General features: G+C 41.1%; 1 protein-coding gene across 3 annotated transcripts in view; it reads right to left on the reverse strand.

Moving 5' to 3' along the window:
• Window positions 1-20,382, reverse strand: part of Grm1 (glutamate metabotropic receptor 1) — a 426,514-nt gene that overhangs the window by 48,418 nt on the left and 357,714 nt on the right. For all 3 annotated transcript variants that reach the window (XM_004651140.2, XM_004651143.2, XM_004651144.2), the window contains exons 6-7: window positions 18,178-18,346; window positions 5,518-5,644 (exon numbers count right to left, since the gene is read on the reverse strand). In XM_004651140.2, the coding sequence (XP_004651197.2) occupies window positions 5,518-5,644; window positions 18,178-18,346 (296 nt within the window). The remainder of the gene's footprint in view (window positions 1-5,517; window positions 5,645-18,177; window positions 18,347-20,382) is intronic.

Genomic DNA, 20,382 nt, shown 5'->3' on the forward strand with positions numbered 1-20,382 from the left:
TTTTAAAGTTAGTTATAAACATGTTTATTCATTCACACAAATATCTTTGCTGTAAACATAGTAGCTATCTCTAACAGTGACTTTAATACATTTTAACCAACTTTATCTTCACTTAAAAAAAAATGTCTTCTCAACGAATGAGGTCACTTTTTAGATGAAAGTTTGTCACAAATATACCTCACTCATGAAAGCAAAACATCTACTTAAAAGCAATATCTTTACTCTTTGAATTATTTCCACTGATGTCTGGTGTTCTGTGCTGGTGGGTTTCCTCTTTGGAAATACTGCTGCCATAGCAACAACAGCCACACATTGCCCTGTTCTGTGCCTGACAGGGTGCTGACTAGACTACATGTCAAATGGAATCTAGTTTTCCTTTCAGGTTTGAGACTAAAGAAAAACATGCTTAGACAATAGGTATCATCAGAAAAGAAGCATAAATTAGCATGAGAGGTGTATGTCCTGAAGTTAGTAGAGGCAATATTTACAGATTAGTCTGGATTTGTGATCCAACGGTAGCCGGTTGGGAGAGATAAAGGCATTGGGAGAGGTTGCCTGATTCAACTCATTTGACTGTTAAAGTGACTTTTATGTGTGTGGCAGGTCACCACCATCATATATGATGTCTTTAGAAATATCAATGGCTTGTTATTTACCTATTCATGGTCACATGGTCGTAGAGGATTTCTTTCATGTTGTATCAAGATGAATTTCAATCAATGGGAGTAAGCATTTGGCAATAGTCAGGCAATAAACCCACAAGATATACAACGTTGAGCTCCATCATAATGAAAGTGCAGACGGTACCGGTACCGTAACCCACCTCCTACAATCTCGGCACCAGTAAAGCGAAAGCAAGTGGATCTTAAGTTTGAGGCTTGTCAAGGCTATGGGGTAAACTCAACGGGCTCCGCAGTGATACTGGATCTCAAAAACATCTTTTTAAAAGTTCTGTTATTACAACATATTACATCTTTCTTGTAAAAATATTTTAATGTTTTCAAATGGTATCTTTTTTTCTCATGTATGAGCTCTAACTCTTATGAAACAGAGCAGCTAGAAAAGTTTGGGAAAGCTCAAAAGAATGCAGACAAGAGGGAAAAAAAGGGGGCCCCTGGAGAGATGGCTTAGCGGTTAAGCACTTGCCTGTGAAGCCTAAGGACCCCGGTTCGAGGCTCGATTCTCCAGGACCCACATTAGCCAGATGCACAAGGGGGCTCACACGTCTGGAGTTCGTTTGCAGTGGATGGAGGCCCTGGTGCGCCCATTCTCTCTCTCTCTCTCTCTCTCTCTCTCTCTCTCTCTCTCTCTCTCTCTCTATCTGCCTCTTTCTCTCTCTGTCTGTCACTCTCAAATAAAAATAAAAATAACCACAAAAAAATATTAAAAAAAAAAACCTCTTGCACCTCAAAGCCAGTACTTCTGACTTTTAAGATCAACCTGAGAAAGAAATCGCTTTTTCCTCTACATGTCTTCCCAGTCAACTGTGATCTCAGTCAAGCAGGAGGGGGAGCAACTGCTGAGTCAGCCCTAGCTCAAGCACAATGGCCCTTTCTGGCAGCTGGTTGACAAGAACTCAGCAGGAAGCAAGCCTTCTGGATGAGGACAAAACTCAGAAAGAGGGGGAAAAATGTGAGTGAGAGGGAGGCACGAGTCCAGAAGAACATTTGAAAGACTTTTCCTTGCCTATATACGTAGTGCATGGGACCCTGGGATGAATGGTATTGTGTGGAGACCTCTGGGCTTTGCCTGTGGGGGAAAACCATGGGTCCACAGTGCATTGATCTGGACAGAACTGGCTGAGTCCCTTCTTTCTAATCTCTCCGTTTTACCAACATTGGTTATTATGCAGCTACTCTGTTCAACGCACCACGCTTGAGCCCATGAACAGTATTTCTCAGTAGGAAGGACACAGAGAGGTCCCATCCTTTCTACTGGTTCTATGGAACTAGAGAATAAAACTCCCTGGAGGTATTTCCTGAGAAACTTTAAAGAACATGGAAGCAGCAAAGCTAGTTCTTAAACTAAAGAATATAAAGATCATTGAGTGTAGTAGTTACAGTTTGTACCCTCAAAAATATTGCCATCTTGGGCTGGAGAGATGGCTTAGCAGTTAAGGCACTTGCCTGCAAAGCCAAAGGACCCAGGTTTGACTCCCCAGAATCCACACAAAGGCAGATGCACAAAGTAGCACATGTCTCTGGAGTTAATTTGCAGTGGCTACAGGCCTTGGTGTGCCTATTCTCTCTCTCTCCTTGCCCCTCTCTCTTAAATAATTAAGTAAATAAATAAAATAGTTAAAAATAACCCCACCTAAGTTCCTATTCTTAAAATAAAAATAAGGGCTGGAGAGATGGCTTAGTGGTTAAACGCTTGCCTGTGAAGCCTAAGGACCCCAGTTCGAGGCTCGATTCCCCAGGACCCACATTAGCCAGATGCACAAGGGGGCGCACACAGCTGGAGTTCATTTGCAGTGGCTGGAAGCCCTGGCGCGCCCATTCTCTCCCTCTCTCTCTCTCTCTCTCTCTCTCTCTCTGTCTGCCCCTCCCCCCTGTCACTCTCAAATGAATAAATAAAAATGAACAAAAAATAAATAAATAAATAAAAATAAATGCCTTCTCAGAGAACGAGTGTCGTGTGTCTATGATCTGAATAACCTATTGCAATGAAAAGTGGAACCAGGAGATATCCAAAGGTGGCCAGCCAGCTCGACTGGGGTTCACAGTGGCAAACAATAATGCCCTATCTCAAAAAAGTGCATGGAGAGGACAGACACCTCTGATCCCCACATGTATTCTATGTCATGAACACCCATACACACATTCACACACACACATACACAAATAGTAAAATGCATCTCTGTCTTAGGTGATTTCTAAGTTTTCTGATAGTCGATTTGTTTCAAACAAGGTTAACATCTTGCAAGGAAGTTCCGGGTAAGTATAAATTTAGCTATGTGACCTGGTTCTACTTACTAAAGGCTTTAAAAAACAAACCACACATTCCTTATTTAAGATCAAATACAAAAAGTTAGCAATGAGCAGGACTGTTAGCTTTTCTGAAGGTTTTAAACGGTACCCAGGGAGTCATGAGATCAGGAATTTGGGTCCTGTGTTCTGCCTTGAACTTGTCTCCTGACTTCAGGCACACAGCCTCATGTCTCTAGGCTTCCTCCACGACCCCATTCGAAGATGAAGGGGTAACCTTGTAAAATCTATATGTACTCAGGTGATAAAGATTTTGAGTGATTTATGACTTAAAAGTTATGCAAATATTTCTGAAACATCTGTTATTTGTGAACTCCTACTAGGGGCTGTGAAAAACATCATCATTCTTTGGAAGTTACAAGCTCACATAACCAATACATCATGGCTCCATCAATTCTACTACTGAACCATGTCTTGCATTCATTCATTTGTCTTTATTCTAACTGCAGCTGCCCTAGTCCACACCTTTTAAATTGACCCTTAGGATCAACAGCTTCCAGTTGCTGTTTCCCCTCTGGTCTGATCTCCCCACTGTCATTGGGTCTATCCTTCTGGAAACAGGAATCATGATGACATAGGCCACATCATGTAAAAATCACTGACCATTGGGCTGGAGAGATGGCTTGGTGGTTAAGGCGCTTTCCTGCAAAGCTGAACTACCTGGGTTCGTTTCCACAGTTCTCATGTAAAGCAAGATGCACAAGGTGGCACATGTATCTGGAGTTCATTTGCTACGGACAGAGGCCCTGGTGCACCCATTCTCTGTCTGTGCTTCTTCCATTATCTCTATCTCCAATAAATAAGTAAATAAACAAAAGTTTAAAAAAATACTTGTCCATCACCACTAGTGTTCTACAAGTCATATTTCTCTCCACTTTTGGTATCCAATGACCAACCCAATTTATTTTCTCCATGGTTTCTCACAAGCAGATTAAAGCTTTCCAGCCATCTATTTTTCTACTTTCTAAAATTCCTTTCATTGCATTTGCCTAAAAGGTATTTTAATGCTTCATAGCTATTTCTCCACTTACCCCTTGTGCATGCGTGTTGTATGTGTGGTGCATGTATGTGTGGAATATGCACGCGCATGTCCAGATGCACGTGCCCCTTAAGCACACGTGCAGAGGCGAGAGGAGAACATCAGGTGGCCCTCCTCCACTGCTCAGGCACTTGTCTCCTTGAGCTGAAGTCGCTTACTGATTCTGAAGAATGCTGTGTTCAGAGCCCCAGTGATTCTGCACACTCTGCTCCCCAACATGATGGGGGTCACAAGCATGATGGGCATTACAGGTGTGTGTGGACACAATCAGCCATTTACATGGGGGCCAGAAAACTGAACCCAAACATCTCAAGTCCTTCTCAGACCCTCACACTCATGCAAGAAGCACTCTTAACCATGGAGTCATCTCCCCAGTCCCCAGAACCTCTTTCACATTAATCTACTTATGTTCCTGTTTCTTCCCTGATAGAATTCTAAGCAAAATAACAAGCTCGGATTATAGCAGGCATGGTGGCTCACACCTGTCATCCCAGCACCTGAGAGGCTGAGGCAGGAGGATTGCAACAAGTTCAAGATTACCTTGGACTACAAAGCGAGACTGTCTCAAAACACACATGCAATAAAATGGAAAGTTAGGGGTTTGGTGAGATGGCTTAGTGGTTAAGGCACTTGCCTGTGAAGCCTAAGGACCCAGGTTTGATTCTCTAGGTTCCACGTAAGCCAGATTCACAAGGTGGTATAGGCATCGGGAGTTCCTTTGCAACAGTTAGAGGCCCTGGTGTAGCCATCCTCTCTCTCTCTCTCTCTTGCTCTCTTTTCTCTCTCCCTCCCCCATCTTAAAATAAAAATAAAATAAAATAAAAATAACAGTTGACAAAATGCCAGGCATGGTGGCATACAGCTTTAAAAAAAAAATGGAAAGTTAGGATTGTACCTCAGTTACTTTTTTTTTTTTTTTAATTTTTTTTTGTTCATTTTTTATTTATCTATTTGAGAGCAACAGACACAGAGAGAAAGACAGATAGAGGGAGAGAGAGAGAATGGGCGCGCCAGGGCTTCCAGCCACTGCAAACGAACTCCAGACGCGTGCGCCCCCTTGTGCATCTGGCTAACGTGGGACCTGGGGAACCGAGCCTCAGACCGGGGTCCTTAGGCTTCACAGGCAAGCGCTTAACCGCTAAGCCATCTCTCCAGCCCCTCAGTTACTTTTGTACCTTTTGGGTCTACTGTAGTAACTCCTACATAGTACATGTCTAAGAAATGGTTGCAAAAATATGAATTCAGTGGGCTAGGCTAGGGAACTCCTCACGAAATGTTAAAGAGAAACTAACCCTGTGACAAAATGTCCTACCCCCTATCAATTCGCTTGTACTTATATTTAAATGAAACCCGTTGTCCAGGACCTGAAGAGCTTGTGCATCCTGTCTAGCAGGAGCACTGTGGCCCGTACATCCCAGGGGAGGAGCTCACATGGACGTATTGGGAAGGGCACTTATCAGAGGCCCGACCGCCCGGGGAGGCTGCTCCTACCTGTCAGCTCGGCATTGGGCCACCATCCCAGGTCACAGGCTCTGCAGGTGAACTCATCCTGCACAAACTCATTCTCCTTGCAGGCCGTGCAGATCCAGCAGCAGCTCACCTCTCCTTTCCGTATGACCTGGAACACACCAACAGATTACATGCCTTCATGAAGGTCTCCAAAGAGACTTCTCACCCCTGCTTTGCTCCAGCTTCTCCTTTCCACATGACCCGTGACACGGGCACAGTTCACATACCTCCAATCTGTCTTAGATAAGGTCTTGTGCCCTCACCAAATTCGCAAAGATCCTGTGTGCTGAGGAGCTTAAGGGCATGGACTCCATGTATGTCGCTTAATTCCAAGCCTTGCAATAAAAATTTCTTTTACAGAATGAACTGACTAAAGTACTTTTGGAAGAGTTTTTCAAAAATAAAAGTTTAATTTTATCTTTGTTTAACATTTTTAATTAACATAATTAACATTTACTAATTACTGATTACTCTAAGAAAGGGAAAAAAAAAAATGAGGGCCTTAGAGATGCTTTAGCAGTTGGGGCACTTGTCTGCAAAGCCAAAAGACCCAGGTTTAATTCCCTAGAGCCAGATGCATCTGGAGTTTGCAGCAGCTGAAAGCTCTGGTGTGCCCATTGTCTTTCTCTATCTGCCCCCCCCCCCCTCTCTCTCTCTCTCTCTCTCTCTCGCGCGCGCGCGCGCGCGCAAATAAATTTTAAAAAATATATTTATATATATAAATTTAAAAAGTAAAAGTTACACATGTTTTTTCTTACTAACTAATAAAAACTTAGGACTTGAAATTTTTGTCATAGTTCTGAAAAGACAGAATTACAGGTAATTCTACACTAAGCCTCACAGGCATAAGAACACAGCGCTGGCTATGAAACTTGGTATTGTCCCTGTGTGACATGCTCTACTGCATCCAATCACATCAATTATTGGAAGAAAAAAAGTATTAGGCAAACTAAAAGTCATTGAACAGTTGCATTTTATCTGAACAATTTAAATTTACTCCATTTTCAATTTGTTTGGTAAACAGTTTTAGACTTACACAGTACAAAAATAACCATGAAAACACGTGGCATTTAAAGTGGGATTTTTGCAAACAGCAGATAACTAGCTCTTGCTTTCATTTACAGCCTGATAATCTCTGCCTTTTATTATTTAGTATATTTCTATCTACTATTATAATAACCAATATGGTTGGATGTAAATCAATCTGCCTCATTTTTTAAATATTTGTTCTTTGTTCCCTTTCCCTATTCTCTGCCTTTATTTTTAACCATTCATGCTGTCCCAAGTTGGAGATTATTAGCTAAGAATCTTTTTGTTTCATTTGTTGAATTAAGAATGAAAGCATTCACAAGTTAAGTTCATCACAGTTCACATCCAGATGACACCATTCCATCACTGTACATGGTTGACACTATAAAATGTAGGAAACCTACAGTATCAGTTTCTCTTCCATCCTTTGGGTAATTTTAATACATTTTTACAAATATGTATTTACAGAAAGCCACAAAACAATAATGTTTTGCTGAGAAAATCAAGTGTTTTTAAATAAAATTAAATATTAAAATCAGAAAAGCATGTTTTGCCTTTGCCCCACAATTCCAATTTCTAATACTTCTTTTATTTAAAAAGATATATTTTAAAGTCCAGTGTGGTGGTGTATGCCTTTAATCCTAGCACTTGGGATGCAATGGTAGTAGGATTTGCCAGCCCGTAACTACGTATTGAATTCCAGGTCCCCCTGGGCTAGAGTGAGACTCTAACTCGAAAAAAAATTAAATTTATTTGGAAGAAAAAGAGAGACAGAGAGAGAGAGAGAGAGAGAGAGAGAATGAATGGATGGGTGCATGAGGGGCTCTTGCCACTGCAAAGGAACTCCAGGTATTCCCACCACTTTGTGCATCTGGCTTTATGTGGGTACTGCAGAATTGAACCCAGGCCATTAAGCATTGCAAGCCTTTAACTGTTGAGCCATCTCTCCAGCCCTATTTTTCAAAAGTATTTGTAATCCTCTTATTTAAGTGTAAACTTACATGTTTCTTCTACCAGAAGTATTTCCTTCAATATTTATATCAGCAAGAATCCAGGAGTATATCTGAAAATTACTTCTCTCACCTTTTATTTGTTTAAAAGAAGTTATTTGTCTTAATTTTTTCAGATCACTATTTTATTTTTTTAATTATTTTTGAGAGAGAGAATTGACACGCCAGGGCCTCAGCCACTGAAATCGAACTCCAGACGCTTGCGCCACCTAGAGAGCGAGTGCAACCTTGTGCTTGCCTCACCTTTGTGCATCTGGCTTATGTGGGATCCAGAGAGTCCAACATGGGTCCTTAGGCTTCGCAGCCATGTGCCTTAACTGCTAAGCTGTCTCTCCAGCCCCAGAACACTATTTTAACTTGATTTGGAACTCAAGTGAAATTGGGTGGACAGCTGTTACTTTGCAGCACTTTATGCCATTTCTTCATCTTTGGGAATGGCTTCTAGGTTGAAAGGTTTTGTTTTATTATTTTTTTTATTTTAGCACTTTAAAAATAGCATTCCTTTAGTGCTTACCTTGTTACTATGTTGAGATTATCTGTACATAACTGGCTTCCATATTCTGGATAATATTCATCTTTTCCTTTTTAAAATTTTTTTGTTTATTTTTATTTACTTATTTGAGAGCGACAGAGAGAGAGTCAGAGGCAGAGAGAGAGAGAGAGAGGGAGAGAATGGGCAGGCCAGGGCCTCCAGCCACTGCAAACGAACTCCAGATGCTTGTGCCCCCTTGTGCATCTGGCTAATGTGGGTCCTGGGGAATCAAGCCTTGAACCAGGGTCTATAGGCTTCACAGGCAAGTGCTTAACCACTAAGCTATCTCTTCAGCCCTCCTTTTTTTTCTAAACAAGATGAGAAAGGAGGAGTGATGTTTAGTCAACACATCACTTTTAAGTTTTTTTGAGTTTTATGAATGTGGGTTAACATTTTCATTACATTTGAAATTTTTTTCAGCCATTATTTCTTCAAAAAATTAACAAGCACACTTTTGAAATCTGCCTTCCTCTCCCATTCTTTTAGGAAGTTCAGGTGCATTTGTAATATAGCACCTCAGTGTTACTGAACAGTAGGTCTTTGAAAAAAATCATATCTGTGTTGAAGACTACATTGACTGACTGAATGTTGCTGACAAAGAACCAAATTTACTTTGGGTTTCTTTTAGCCCTCTTTTTTTTTTTTAATTTTTATTTATTTATTTATTTGAGAGCGACAGACACAGAGAGAAAGACAGATAGAGGGAAAGAAAGAATGGGCACGCCAGGGCTTCCAGCCTCTGCAAACGAACTCCATACGCGTGCGCCCCTTGTGCATCTGGCTAACGTGGGACCTGGGGAACCGAGCCTTGAACCGGGGTCCTTAGGCTTCACAGGCAAGCGCTTAACTGCTAAGCCATCTCTCCAGCCCACTTTTAGCCCTCTTAATAGCCATTTATCAATCATTTATCTACATCTGACCCAACATCCCTTTGACTATAAGGTATAACCTTTGGAATGTATTAATGCACACACTACTAGCTTCCATCAAGACGGAAGCTAAGAATGGCATCAGATAGCACCTAAACCTTGCAGGAGAAGCTCACCCACTCCCATGCGGGTGACTGAGTGACTGGATCTGGAACTGGGCCTTTGGGGCCAAGACTGTGGTAATGGTATTGTTTAGGTTTCCTCCAGATAAATGTTACATGATTATGTACAATGTTACATGTTACAAGGTTACATAAATGTGTTACATTTTCCAAATTTGTCACGATGCCCAAACATTTTTGACCAGAGATTGGGCACTGTCCACATTAAAGTATGATGATGGTATGGTGCGCTGCATTCCCTTTTTTCCTCCCTCCTTTTCACTAAGGTGTGAGGGCTGTTGTTCTGTCAGGGGGCTGAGTTGCTTGCAGTGAAGTTTCCTTTCTTTTGATTTTAGTCTTTAACCTTTCAAAGGGAGTCAAGAGTAGTCTGGTCTAGGAATTAATTTTAACATTCAGGCCTGAGCCTTTTAGGTTCAAATTCCATGCATGTTCCACTCTAACAGGTAGAAACCAATATTCCCTGGAAATGTGTGAGCTCCAGGAACCTACTTTCCTAGGGATTTCCCTTTGCCTGGACTCAGACTTGCATGCTACATATTTACTGATGCTCAAATACTCCCATATTAATTTCCAAGACTCTTTTATTACCTCTTGCAGAGACCCATCTTCTTCCTTTCTTTGTGCTGGAAATTCTTGCTGTCTTGGCTTTCCCGAACTCTGATTCTGTCTCCTTCAATTAGCAAGATGGCCAAACTCTGAGTTTTCTCTAGCTGAACAATCAAGGAATTGCCTCTAGGCAGAAAGCTTGAGTGATTTCAAGGTTTTTCCTCGTATATTTCCTTTCACTTCCTTGGCATCAAGGTCATGCTCTGCCTTCCAATGCCTGAACACAGTCCCACACAGCATTTCAGCGAGCTTTCCCACTTGGCAACAGATGATTCACTGCGGACCCTGTTACCCCTCCCTCTTGTGTAAGAGCAGAAGTTCTTTCCTAACACATTAAAAAGTACCAAATATTTCCATATGTAGAGTCAGAATTCAACTGTAAATATTGCCATACTTAAAAAAAAAATAGAACCTCTAGCTTTCACAAGAATGAAATTATTTTCATATGCAGTTGAAATTTGTACAACTCTTTTAGAATTTCATAAGAATGGGTTCAGATTAAAATGACGGGATATTTTCAATAAATACATTTTTTTTCTTATTTTACTTTCAATAACAGTTCAAAAAATGAAATGCAGTCTTTTTTGAAAAGAAAACAAACACCTTCAGAATGTGCATACAGAATTTACATTCCAAGTTATTTATTTTTTCTAAATGAGATGAGAAAAACTGAATTGCTAAACAAATGCCTCTTCTTTACTTTAATTGGTATAAGTAGTACAATAATGGCTAACATAAAATACTGTATGCCACTTCAACCAGCTTTAATTTTTTCTGTTCATATAAAGTCAATGCAACTAATTAGACAAATGCAAATCATAATGCTGCTGAACAAATGAACCAACACCATTTTCCCTGTCTTTTCAGATTTTTTCCATTTCCTCCATTCTCCATACAAAGAGATCAAAGGGTTCATAGGTAAACTGGTGGCAGATTTTACCAGAAATGATTGCATGGCATATATTCAGTTATTTTATATTTTGATGAACATATTTCACTGTTTCCATTACTGCAAAACAGGTGGAATCCAGATGCTTTTCAAAGTTCATCTAGATGAATTCCCATAATATTAATTTCCATACACCATTACATGATTACAGTGGATTTTTCTCCCAAAGGTCATTAAATTGTGATATTGGCAGGTATGTTATAAACTGGAGTACTGATATTATAAGGTTCCCACATCCTCTTAGCAACATTGCTATTCAATAGCATAAACCCACAACATCTTTTTTGTAGTTATTTCTGCATAAAGCAGGAGAAGAATGGTTATCAAATAGTAGAAATATATTATGCATATGTACATAGATATACATATCTATTCTATATATTTTAGATTATAAAAGTTGGTTTAAATTATAAGTGTTTGAATGGGAAATGTCTCCCATTACCTCGTGTATTTTGAATTCTTGGTTCCCAGTTGCAGATAATCTGAAAGAGTTGTAGAACCTTTGGAAGATAAAGGCTTACCAGATGAGGCGTGTCAGAGGGGGAAGACTTTGATGTTTATTAGTTTAGCCCACTGGGTGTTCAAAGTGCTCATTCGAGTTACTTCTTCCCAACTGATGTGACAAGATGTGCCATCCTGATAGCTTGCTTGTGCCATATTTTCTCCACGATGATGAAACTTCCCCCTCAAAACTGTAAGCTGGGACTGGGGAGGTGACTTAGTATTTAAAAGCTTGCCTGCGAAGCCTAAGGACTCATGTTCAACTCTCCAGGTCCCACATAAGCCAGACACACAGTGACACAAGCAAACAAGGTTGCACATGTGTACAAGAGGACACAGATGTCTGGAATTTGATTTTAGTGGCTGGGGGCCCTGGTGTGCCAATTCTCTCTCTCTCTCTCTCTCTCTCTCTCTCTCTCTCTCTCTCTCTGTCTCATATAAATTTTTTTTTAAAAAAAAAACCCATAAGCTGAAATAAACCCTTTTATCACAGCAGCTGCTTCTGGTCTTATGGAAACTGCTCTATACTTATTTGTGTATTTTTTTTTTTAATCTTACAATGAGGGAAAGAGTTATTAGTTGCTTCATGACTTTTCTCAAAAATAGCTGTTCCAGGGCTGGAGAGATGGCTTAGTGGTTAAGCGCTTGCCTGTGAAGCCTAAGGACCCCAGTTCGAGGCTCGGTTCCCCAGGTCCCACGTTAGCCAGATGCACAAGGGGGCACACTCATCTGGAGTTCATTTGCAGAGGCTGGAAGCCCTGGCGCGCCCATTCTCTCTCTCTCCCTCTATCTGTCTTTCTCTCTGTGTCTGTCGCTCTCAAATAAATAAATAAAAAATGAACCAAAAAACTTTAAAAAAAAAATAGCTGTTCCAATATTTCAGATAAACAGTGTCTTTCACAGAATAAATCTGGAGTTTGGCTGAATAAGCAACTGTAAATATTCAACTATTTTTAAATATTGTATTTATTTATTTATTTATATGCAAGCAGAGACAGAGAAGAGAGACGGAGTGAAAATGGGTGCACCAGGGTAACTAGCCACTGCTAATGAACTCCGGATGCATGAACTACATTGTACATCTAGCCTTACATGGGTCCTGGAGAATTGAACCCAGCAAAGTTCCTAACCACTGAGAAATCTATCCAGCCCATAAGAGTTATTTTAAAAGCAGGAAAATGTGTAGAGAAGGAGAAGAACAACATTATAACAATGGAGCGAATGAAAGAGTGCTAGCATTTACCTTGCAAAGATGTTCTTAAGTTGCTACAATGACAAGTAGTTTTAAAATGGAAACCCTTAACCTCAATCTCCAGTTTTTAAGATACCTGTTTTAAAACAGCTTGGCTACTTAAAAAAAATATATTTATTTGACAGTGACAGACAGAGAAAGGGGCAGAAGGAGAGAGAGACAATGGGCGCACCAGGGCCTCTAGTCACTGCAAATGAATTCCAGATGCATGTGCCACCTTTTGCATCTGGCTTAAGTGGGTACTGGGGAAATGAGCCTCATACTGGGGTCCTTAGGCTTTGCAAGCAAGCGCTTAACTGCTAAGTTATCTCTCCAGCCCACCTTGTCTAATATTTAATCAATGACCTATATTGAAAGGTAGTGTAAATGCAAAAGAAAACCAATATTATCGATTTACCTTAAAGCTATTATTAAAAATTGTATTTTCTCCATTGGCAACTTCTCTGGGTCATTTTAACTTCTAAGAAAACCCAGAGATCAACTACGGTCTAACATTAGACCTAATAATGCTCAAGGAGAGATACTCAGTTCCACTTAGAGACAAATACAAATGACTTCTTAATAGATTCTGACAATCCAACCATTTATCTATATGAATATCATATATATATATATATATATATATATATATATATATATATATATATATATATATATTAAAATTATCGTGTCTCCTGCACTTTGATACTCAACACATCTGCTTTTACCTTCTGTTTGCCAATATAAACATCAGAGTCATATAAGGGTTAAAAGGTAAGCAAGGATCTGTCTATCAATTTAAATTAAGTGCACTTCTGAGGCCCATAATGTCTTCTGAAACTAAAATTTCATTTCTCTAGTAGAAAATACAATAAACAAATTGGCTAAAATCATTAATCCAATATTATTAAAGTCAACAGATTATATATGTTGCTGAACTCTGTTCTTCACATATAAAGTGCTGCTTCATGGCACAGCAAGGGGGCATATGTAAGTGAGGAAACACTTATTATATATGCTGTGTTCACTAGAGCTCTGCCTTCTCCTGCTGGGTGAGGCCAAGAGGAAAGAGTGACCACCTCCTTTTTGTCACCCAAACTTCCCAGCCCTATTTTGTTTCTTTAAGAATAGAATTCACAGACGAACTTAAATAAAGGAGAAATAAAAAGAGGGGTAGGGAGAGGGGAGCAAAGGATGAGTAAGAGGCAGGAGAAAGCAGTCTGTAGGCATTCCTATCTTCCCCTTGCTTCTCTGGTCACTTCATTGTCTCTAGTAAATTTTGCCTCCCTTCTTTATGAGTATTGTTTTCTTAGCTTTGTTTCCCTTGGTGTTTTTAGAGCAGATCACTATTTATGTTTTCATTGTGAACTATTAAGAAACTAAGACTTAAAACTGAAATTTGCATTATAAGAAGCGTGCCAGTTCATGTAATGGCAGACAGTTAAAGGACATGTGGCCATGGGATGATAAGAGCTCTCTGTTGGCTCTTAGCCAAGTTTTGATGCCTTCTAGTTAAGAGATATTGAAGGCAAGGACCTCCACCCCTGTGTATCTCAGATCCATCACCAGTAAAATCAAGGCAGGAATACCTTACTTGTAGGAGAAGTACTTCAGATACAGACTGAGTTCTTCCAATGCCCTTCCAGCCCTGAAGTGGAGATGGATTTCCATTGTTGTTAAAGAATTCTCTGTTACCTTTTTGGTGTGTGTGTGTGTGTGTGTGTGTGTGTGTGTGATGTGACATGTGATGGGATGTATGCACACAATGGTGCAGATGCTTGCATCCTGCCTGTAGACATGAGGAGACCAGAGGAGAACATCTGTGTCCTTCTTCAGCTTTTTTCTGCGTCTTTCCTCCAGAGTCTCACTGAATCAGATGCTTCCATGTTTGGTGAGACTGGCTGACTGACCATCAAGCCCCTGTGACTTGCCTGTCTCTGCTCCCCACAGGACTGGGTTACAGGCATATATGACTATGCCCAATCCTGTCCATGGTGCTAGGGATGGAACTGCAAATCAGACCCTCTCAAGCCCTTGTGCTTGGGGGCAAACATTCTTTCCTGCTGAACCATCTCCCCTGCCCTGTCTTTAACTTTTTAAAATTTTATTTATTTATTATTTTTTAATTTTTAAATTATTTATTTATTTATTTGAGAGCGGCAGACACAGAGAAAGACAGATAGAGGGAGAGAGAGAGAATGGGCGCGCCAGGGCTTCCAGCCTCTGTAAACAAACTCCAGACGCGTGCGCTCCCTTGTGCATCTAGCTAATGTGGGACCTGGGGAACCGAGCCTCGAACCGGGGTCCTTAGGCTTCACAGGCAAGTGCTTAACCACTAAGCCATCTCTCCAGCCCTGTCTTTAACTTTTATAACCACTTTTCTATATTAAATTCTCTCTACTGAACTACATGGTATGGGCTTTTTTTTTTTTTGAAAATATGTATGCAGAGAATGTGGTGTGGTGTGTCATGTATGGTGTATGCATGTGTGTGTGTACAGATGTGCATGCTGTGGACATGCAGGCAGCACCCAGAAGAAAACTTCGGTTGTCCGTCTCTATGGCAACACTGCATACTTCATTGCGATAGCATCTCTCATGTCACCCAGAGTTGTCTGCTTTCAGTTAGGGGGTCCCAAGCATTTTCTCATCTCAGACCAGGGGCTGAGGTTACAGATGTGTGTGGACACGCCCACATCTTAACATGGATTCTGCTGAAAGTGAACCCAAGTGGTCTCAGGCCTGAGAGGCATTCATGCGTGAGGGTAAAATGCTCTTAACTCCCAAGCCATCTCCCCAGGCCAGCAGGGACACAACAATAAAAAGCATGATTTTTACTTACCTAGTTTGATTGAAATGATTTGTTGCTTCTACAAGAGTTAATTTTAACAAGCTATGGATGTCTAGGGCAAGAGAGATGACTTAGTGGTTAAAGTGCTTGCGTGCAAAGCCTAATACCAGATTTTTGTCCCACATAAGCACATAAGGTGGTGCACGTGTCTGGAGTGTGTTTGCAGTGGCTAGAAGCCTTGGCGTACCCTGTTCTCTCTCTCTCTCTCTCTTTCCTCTCTCTTTCTCTCTCAAATAAATAAGATATGGATTTCTAAAAGTAACAGAGAAACTGGCTTTTTAACTATTCCAAAGGAAATTATCATAAGAAAATTTTATGCACCACCAGAGAAGACATCAAATTATTACTTTAGCCTTTCAAATGACATTTGATCTATAAAAGAAATAGTTTCCTCCCCCCCCTCGAGGTTCTACTTCCTAGATAATGCAAGTGATGGCTTGAACCCCCTCGCAAGCTGCCTCTCTCGGTCTCTTCACAGTGACGGCTGGGCCCCAGCTCTTCCATCTTGGCCTCCTGCCAGGCAAATTTGTGGTGTGAGAACATGAGCCCTGTCATTTACTAACGGGGTTCAGATTTCATTTGTTTCTGTGCCTCTCAAACTGTCTGTGGGAAACAAACAACCCCCCCACCCCACTTCAGGTCTTATTCAGAAGAGGCATATTTTCTCCTGCAGGGTACACAATGGTTGTTTTTTTTTTTTTTAATTGACCCCCCAAGAGATTTGCATTCATTGTGAGTGCTCTGTAATGGGTGGCTCAGCAACATTCCTAGTGTCCCCTTTGGAAGCATGGTATGGGTATAACACAGACATCCTGCCGTGAATACTTCAACATCTAGGCAAAGATAGACGTGCAGACACCCCACCCCTGAGGTTGAAGGAAAAAGGCCTCTCTTCTGGAACTAGAGTGCTGCCCCAGATGACCTCCCCACAGGCCCCCACCTCCTCAAGTTCCCACCAGCTCCTAAAGCTACCATCACCTTCCAGCATTATCACACTGAGGACAAAGCTTCCAACACTTAAAGCTTTGGGGGACAAACCCAAACCACACTTAAGTCACACCACCTAAAAATGCAAGAATTACCTGCGCCCATAGTCAGAGGTCATTAGCACCCTGTTAGCCAGCTAGTGAGAGTTAAGCACTGTCATCAAAGTGGCAGAGTCACTTAGGAGTTCTGCCAGAACAGCTTCTCAGCGTAGGTTCCTGATCTTCTACTGTTTCTTGTAAGTTGACAGAAAGTTCTTCAAGCCTACACCCTAATATTTAATAGCCCCAGGAGCATTACTCGTGCGTGGCAGATGTTCGCTCCCTGCATGGGGGAGTGAGGGAGGGGGCTGTAGCTCTCAAGCAGAGAATGGCCGGGCATCACGGCGGCGGCACCCGTGAGGGAGGGCCAGAGACTCACACAAGACCTCCTCCAGCTCCAGCTGCGCTGCGTGACATTTACGTGACAGCCTGCCTGCCTTCCGAGATGAATCACAGAGAATTAGCTCATCTGACCCATACCCCTGGCAGCTCGCGCCACCCCCACCCGGGACCCATTTCCTCGTGTACGTGTCTTCCAGCTAGACTGTAAATACCACCAGGCACCAGGATGCTCACTGGGCACTTTCCCGGGTACGTCTAGCAGATGTCCAATATTTGGTGTTTATTCACTCTAGTTCTCTCCATTCAGTGTGCATATATCAAAGCACTGGTAGAGACAGGGGAAATGATCAGTACTGTTTCTCCTGCCTATTTTTTTTTTTTTCATTTTTCTCATCTCAACATCTGTTCCTTTAGTTATAGGATCACTCAGCATTGGCCGGGTTTGCCTTCTTTAACAACAGAAAGGATGGTGACTAAGTGATATGATAAGTATGAGTTTCCACATTCTCCTTCTGCCTGAAAACCTTCAAATTTGGAGCTGGAGAGGTGGTTTAGTGGCTAAGGCACTTGCCTGTGAAATCTAAGGACCCGGGTTTGATTGCCCAGTACTCTTGCAAGCCAGATGTACAAGGTGGAACATGCAGCTGGAGTTTGTTTGCAGTGGCTGGAGGCACTGGTGCACTCTTTTCAAACAAACAAATAAAATATTAAACACCTTTAATTTAAAAATAATTGACAACATTTCATGCCTTTAAGCTGTGCAACATGAAAGCTTGATACATGTATACACCGTGTCATAATGACCATCATCAAATTCATGAACACTTCCATTACAAACCTCAGAGTGCCTTAGAGCCCCAAAACTTGTTTTACAAATAGCTGGATCTATGACTAAACAGCATTTTTGTGCTTCACTTCCACACTTACCTCTGTTTCAGTGTGTAATTATATGTTCTTTGGTGGGTGGGTGTGATAAATGTGAGGGCAGGTGGGCATGCCATGGTGCGTTGTGTGGAGGTCGGAGGATAACATTGACATGGGTTTATTTACCAGACAGACTAGCCCGCAAGCTGCCATAAGATTTTTTTTCCAATCTCTATTTCCCTCTGTGCCCTACACACACTGGAATTATAGATGCTAGCACTAGACTGTGTGGCCTCACCTGGGTTCTGGGAATCTACCCTTGGGAACATGCAGCAAGAACCTTATCCACTGAGCCAACTCCACAGCCCTCAACATTTAATGTTATTAATCATCTCCTGTTCTCTGCCTACATTATACCTATTCCTAGCCCATCGCTGTAGTTTAAATAAAAAGTCTGAAAATTAGTCCAATAGTTACCTATTCCACATCCTAATTTTCCTTTTTTTTTTTTTTTTGTTTTAACTAAACATACAAGCAGAAACCGATACACTTGGCATGAGCCTTTTCTGAACAGTCTTGCTTACGAAGAATGTTTTCTTTGCTACCACACAAGAAGGAAAGCTCTTTGCGAACAAGGTCTGGGGAGACTTACCTTAATCTGGCCCTTTAAGCACGGCTCGCTGCACACCGACCGCACCACCCCACTCTTGTTCATCTGGATTTTGTAGTCGTCAATGTTCAGCACGCCCTCATGCCAGGTTCCCACGTGTACGTAGTCATAGCGGCTGGCGTCGGTGTACTGCAGGTTCATGATGTCATACCTACGAAGAAAACCACCGTGAGCGACACTGGGTGTGGTTATGACTCGGTGGAAAGAAGAGAGAGAAAAGCTCGAGTTATCACACAGCTAATTATGAACACTTCCGACACTCTAAACTGTACTTACACATTATTCTTATTTGCTAAAGATGGCATGGCTCTCATGATTTCATCCGCTTATCCTCCAAACGGCAATGCTAGTGGTTTGTAGATCACCTAAAGTCACTGTCCATTAAGTTATCCTATGAATGAGCAACAGGCCACCCACAAAAATTTCTCTGTTTGGTTAATTCCAAGTTTTGTCTTAATATTCAGTTATCATTTTTATGATACCAAATTAAAAGCAGGTAGTTTTTCAAAGTCTGGTGCTTGTAGAACAAAACATCCAAGAAAAGTGTGTTTAATTCATAAGGATGTTGAGGATTTAGTGATCTAAACATTGACATTCAAAAGGGTCTCCACTGTTTTAAGACTTTTTTTTAAACTAAAATGTTATGTTTTTCAGTAATTTCAAATGATGAAATGCTATACAACAGCAGAATCAACATTTGGAACTTCTTGTTCTCGTGATGTCATCATGTACCTTCCTTCCCCATCCCAAGAAATCTGCAGCCAAAAATTACTGCAACCAAAATATCTTCTGGGGATCACACCTTTTTTTTTTCCCTATGGCAGGTTGAAGAAGTCATCTTAAGATGCAAAAAGGAGAGGATAGAGGACTTGCATCAGAATGTGTGAGCCAAGGAGGCCGGTCTCACATTGTAATAACAGATTACATTACTTTGGACTAACACTAAATTCTTTAAGTTTCTCAGGGCTATGTAAAAATGTATGGACCTAAGGCATGTAAGAAGGTACTTTATAATTGGGACGAACTCATAAGTCCTGTGATCTGAAAGTTTGTATCTTCTCAAGATTGATAGGTTAAGACTGTAACATCCAGAGTGATGCTGTGAAGAGATGGGGCCTTTGGGAGGTGATAAGACCAAGGGGTAGAGTCATGGTTGAGATTATTGCCTCTAAGCTCAAATAAAATATTGAACAGTGAATCAGATTTTAAACCATTTGCATTATGGCAAGAATTGAACACTAAAAATTTCAAAGGGGAAAAATGTGGCTTGAAAAAAATCTCTCTTGCATTCCTCCTACATAAGGACACAACTAGAAGACAATATCTGTGAATCAGAAAGTGGGCCTTCAAGCTGGCATGTCAGGTTTCCTCTCTGTCTCATAAAAGTACAAGCAAGCCAGGCGTGGTGGTGCACGCCTTTAATCCCAGCACTTGGGAGGCAGAGGTAGAAGGAGCGCCGTGAGTTTAAAGCTACCCTGAGACTACATAGTGAATTCCAGGTCAGCCTGAGCTAGAATGAGACCCTACCTCGAAAAACCAACAACAACAACAACAATAATAATAATAATAATAATAATAATACAAGCAAACCAACAAGCAAAGAAAGAAAGAAAGAAAGAAAGAAAGAAAGAAAGAAAGAAAGAAAGAAAGAAAGAAAGAAAAAAAGAAAGAAAGAAGGAAAGAAAGCAAAGAAAAACAGGCCCTTCTGTTGGGCTTGCCTCAGGGAGGAAAAAATAAATAAAGTGGGCCTTCACCAGACACAGTCTGCTGATATCTTGATCTCATATCTCCCAGACTCCTTAACTGGAACCAACAAGTTTCTGTTGCTTTATAAGCCACACAGCCTGTGGCATTTTGTTGCAGTTGCCCAAAGAATTAGCACAACATGTCAGGTATTGTTAAAAAAAAAAAAAAAAAAACAGCCACCAGGGCATGGTGATGCACCCCTTTAATCCCAGCATTCTTGAGAAGCAGAAGTAGGAGGATCACCGAGAGGTCAAAGTCACCCTGAGACTACAGAGTGAATTCCAGGTCAGCCTGAGCTAGAATGAGACCCTACCTCAAAAAAAAAAAAAAAAAAGTCATTCCTATATGTCTATGGCTATCATAAAAATCTAATTTGTTGGGCTGGAGAGATGACTTAGTGGTTAAGGCACTTGCCTGCAAAGCCAAAGGAACCAGGTTCAA

Source organism: Jaculus jaculus, chromosome 9 (assembly GCF_020740685.1).
Source record: "Jaculus jaculus isolate mJacJac1 chromosome 9, mJacJac1.mat.Y.cur, whole genome shotgun sequence".
Classification (NCBI taxonomy): domain Eukaryota; kingdom Metazoa; phylum Chordata; class Mammalia; order Rodentia; family Dipodidae; genus Jaculus; species Jaculus jaculus.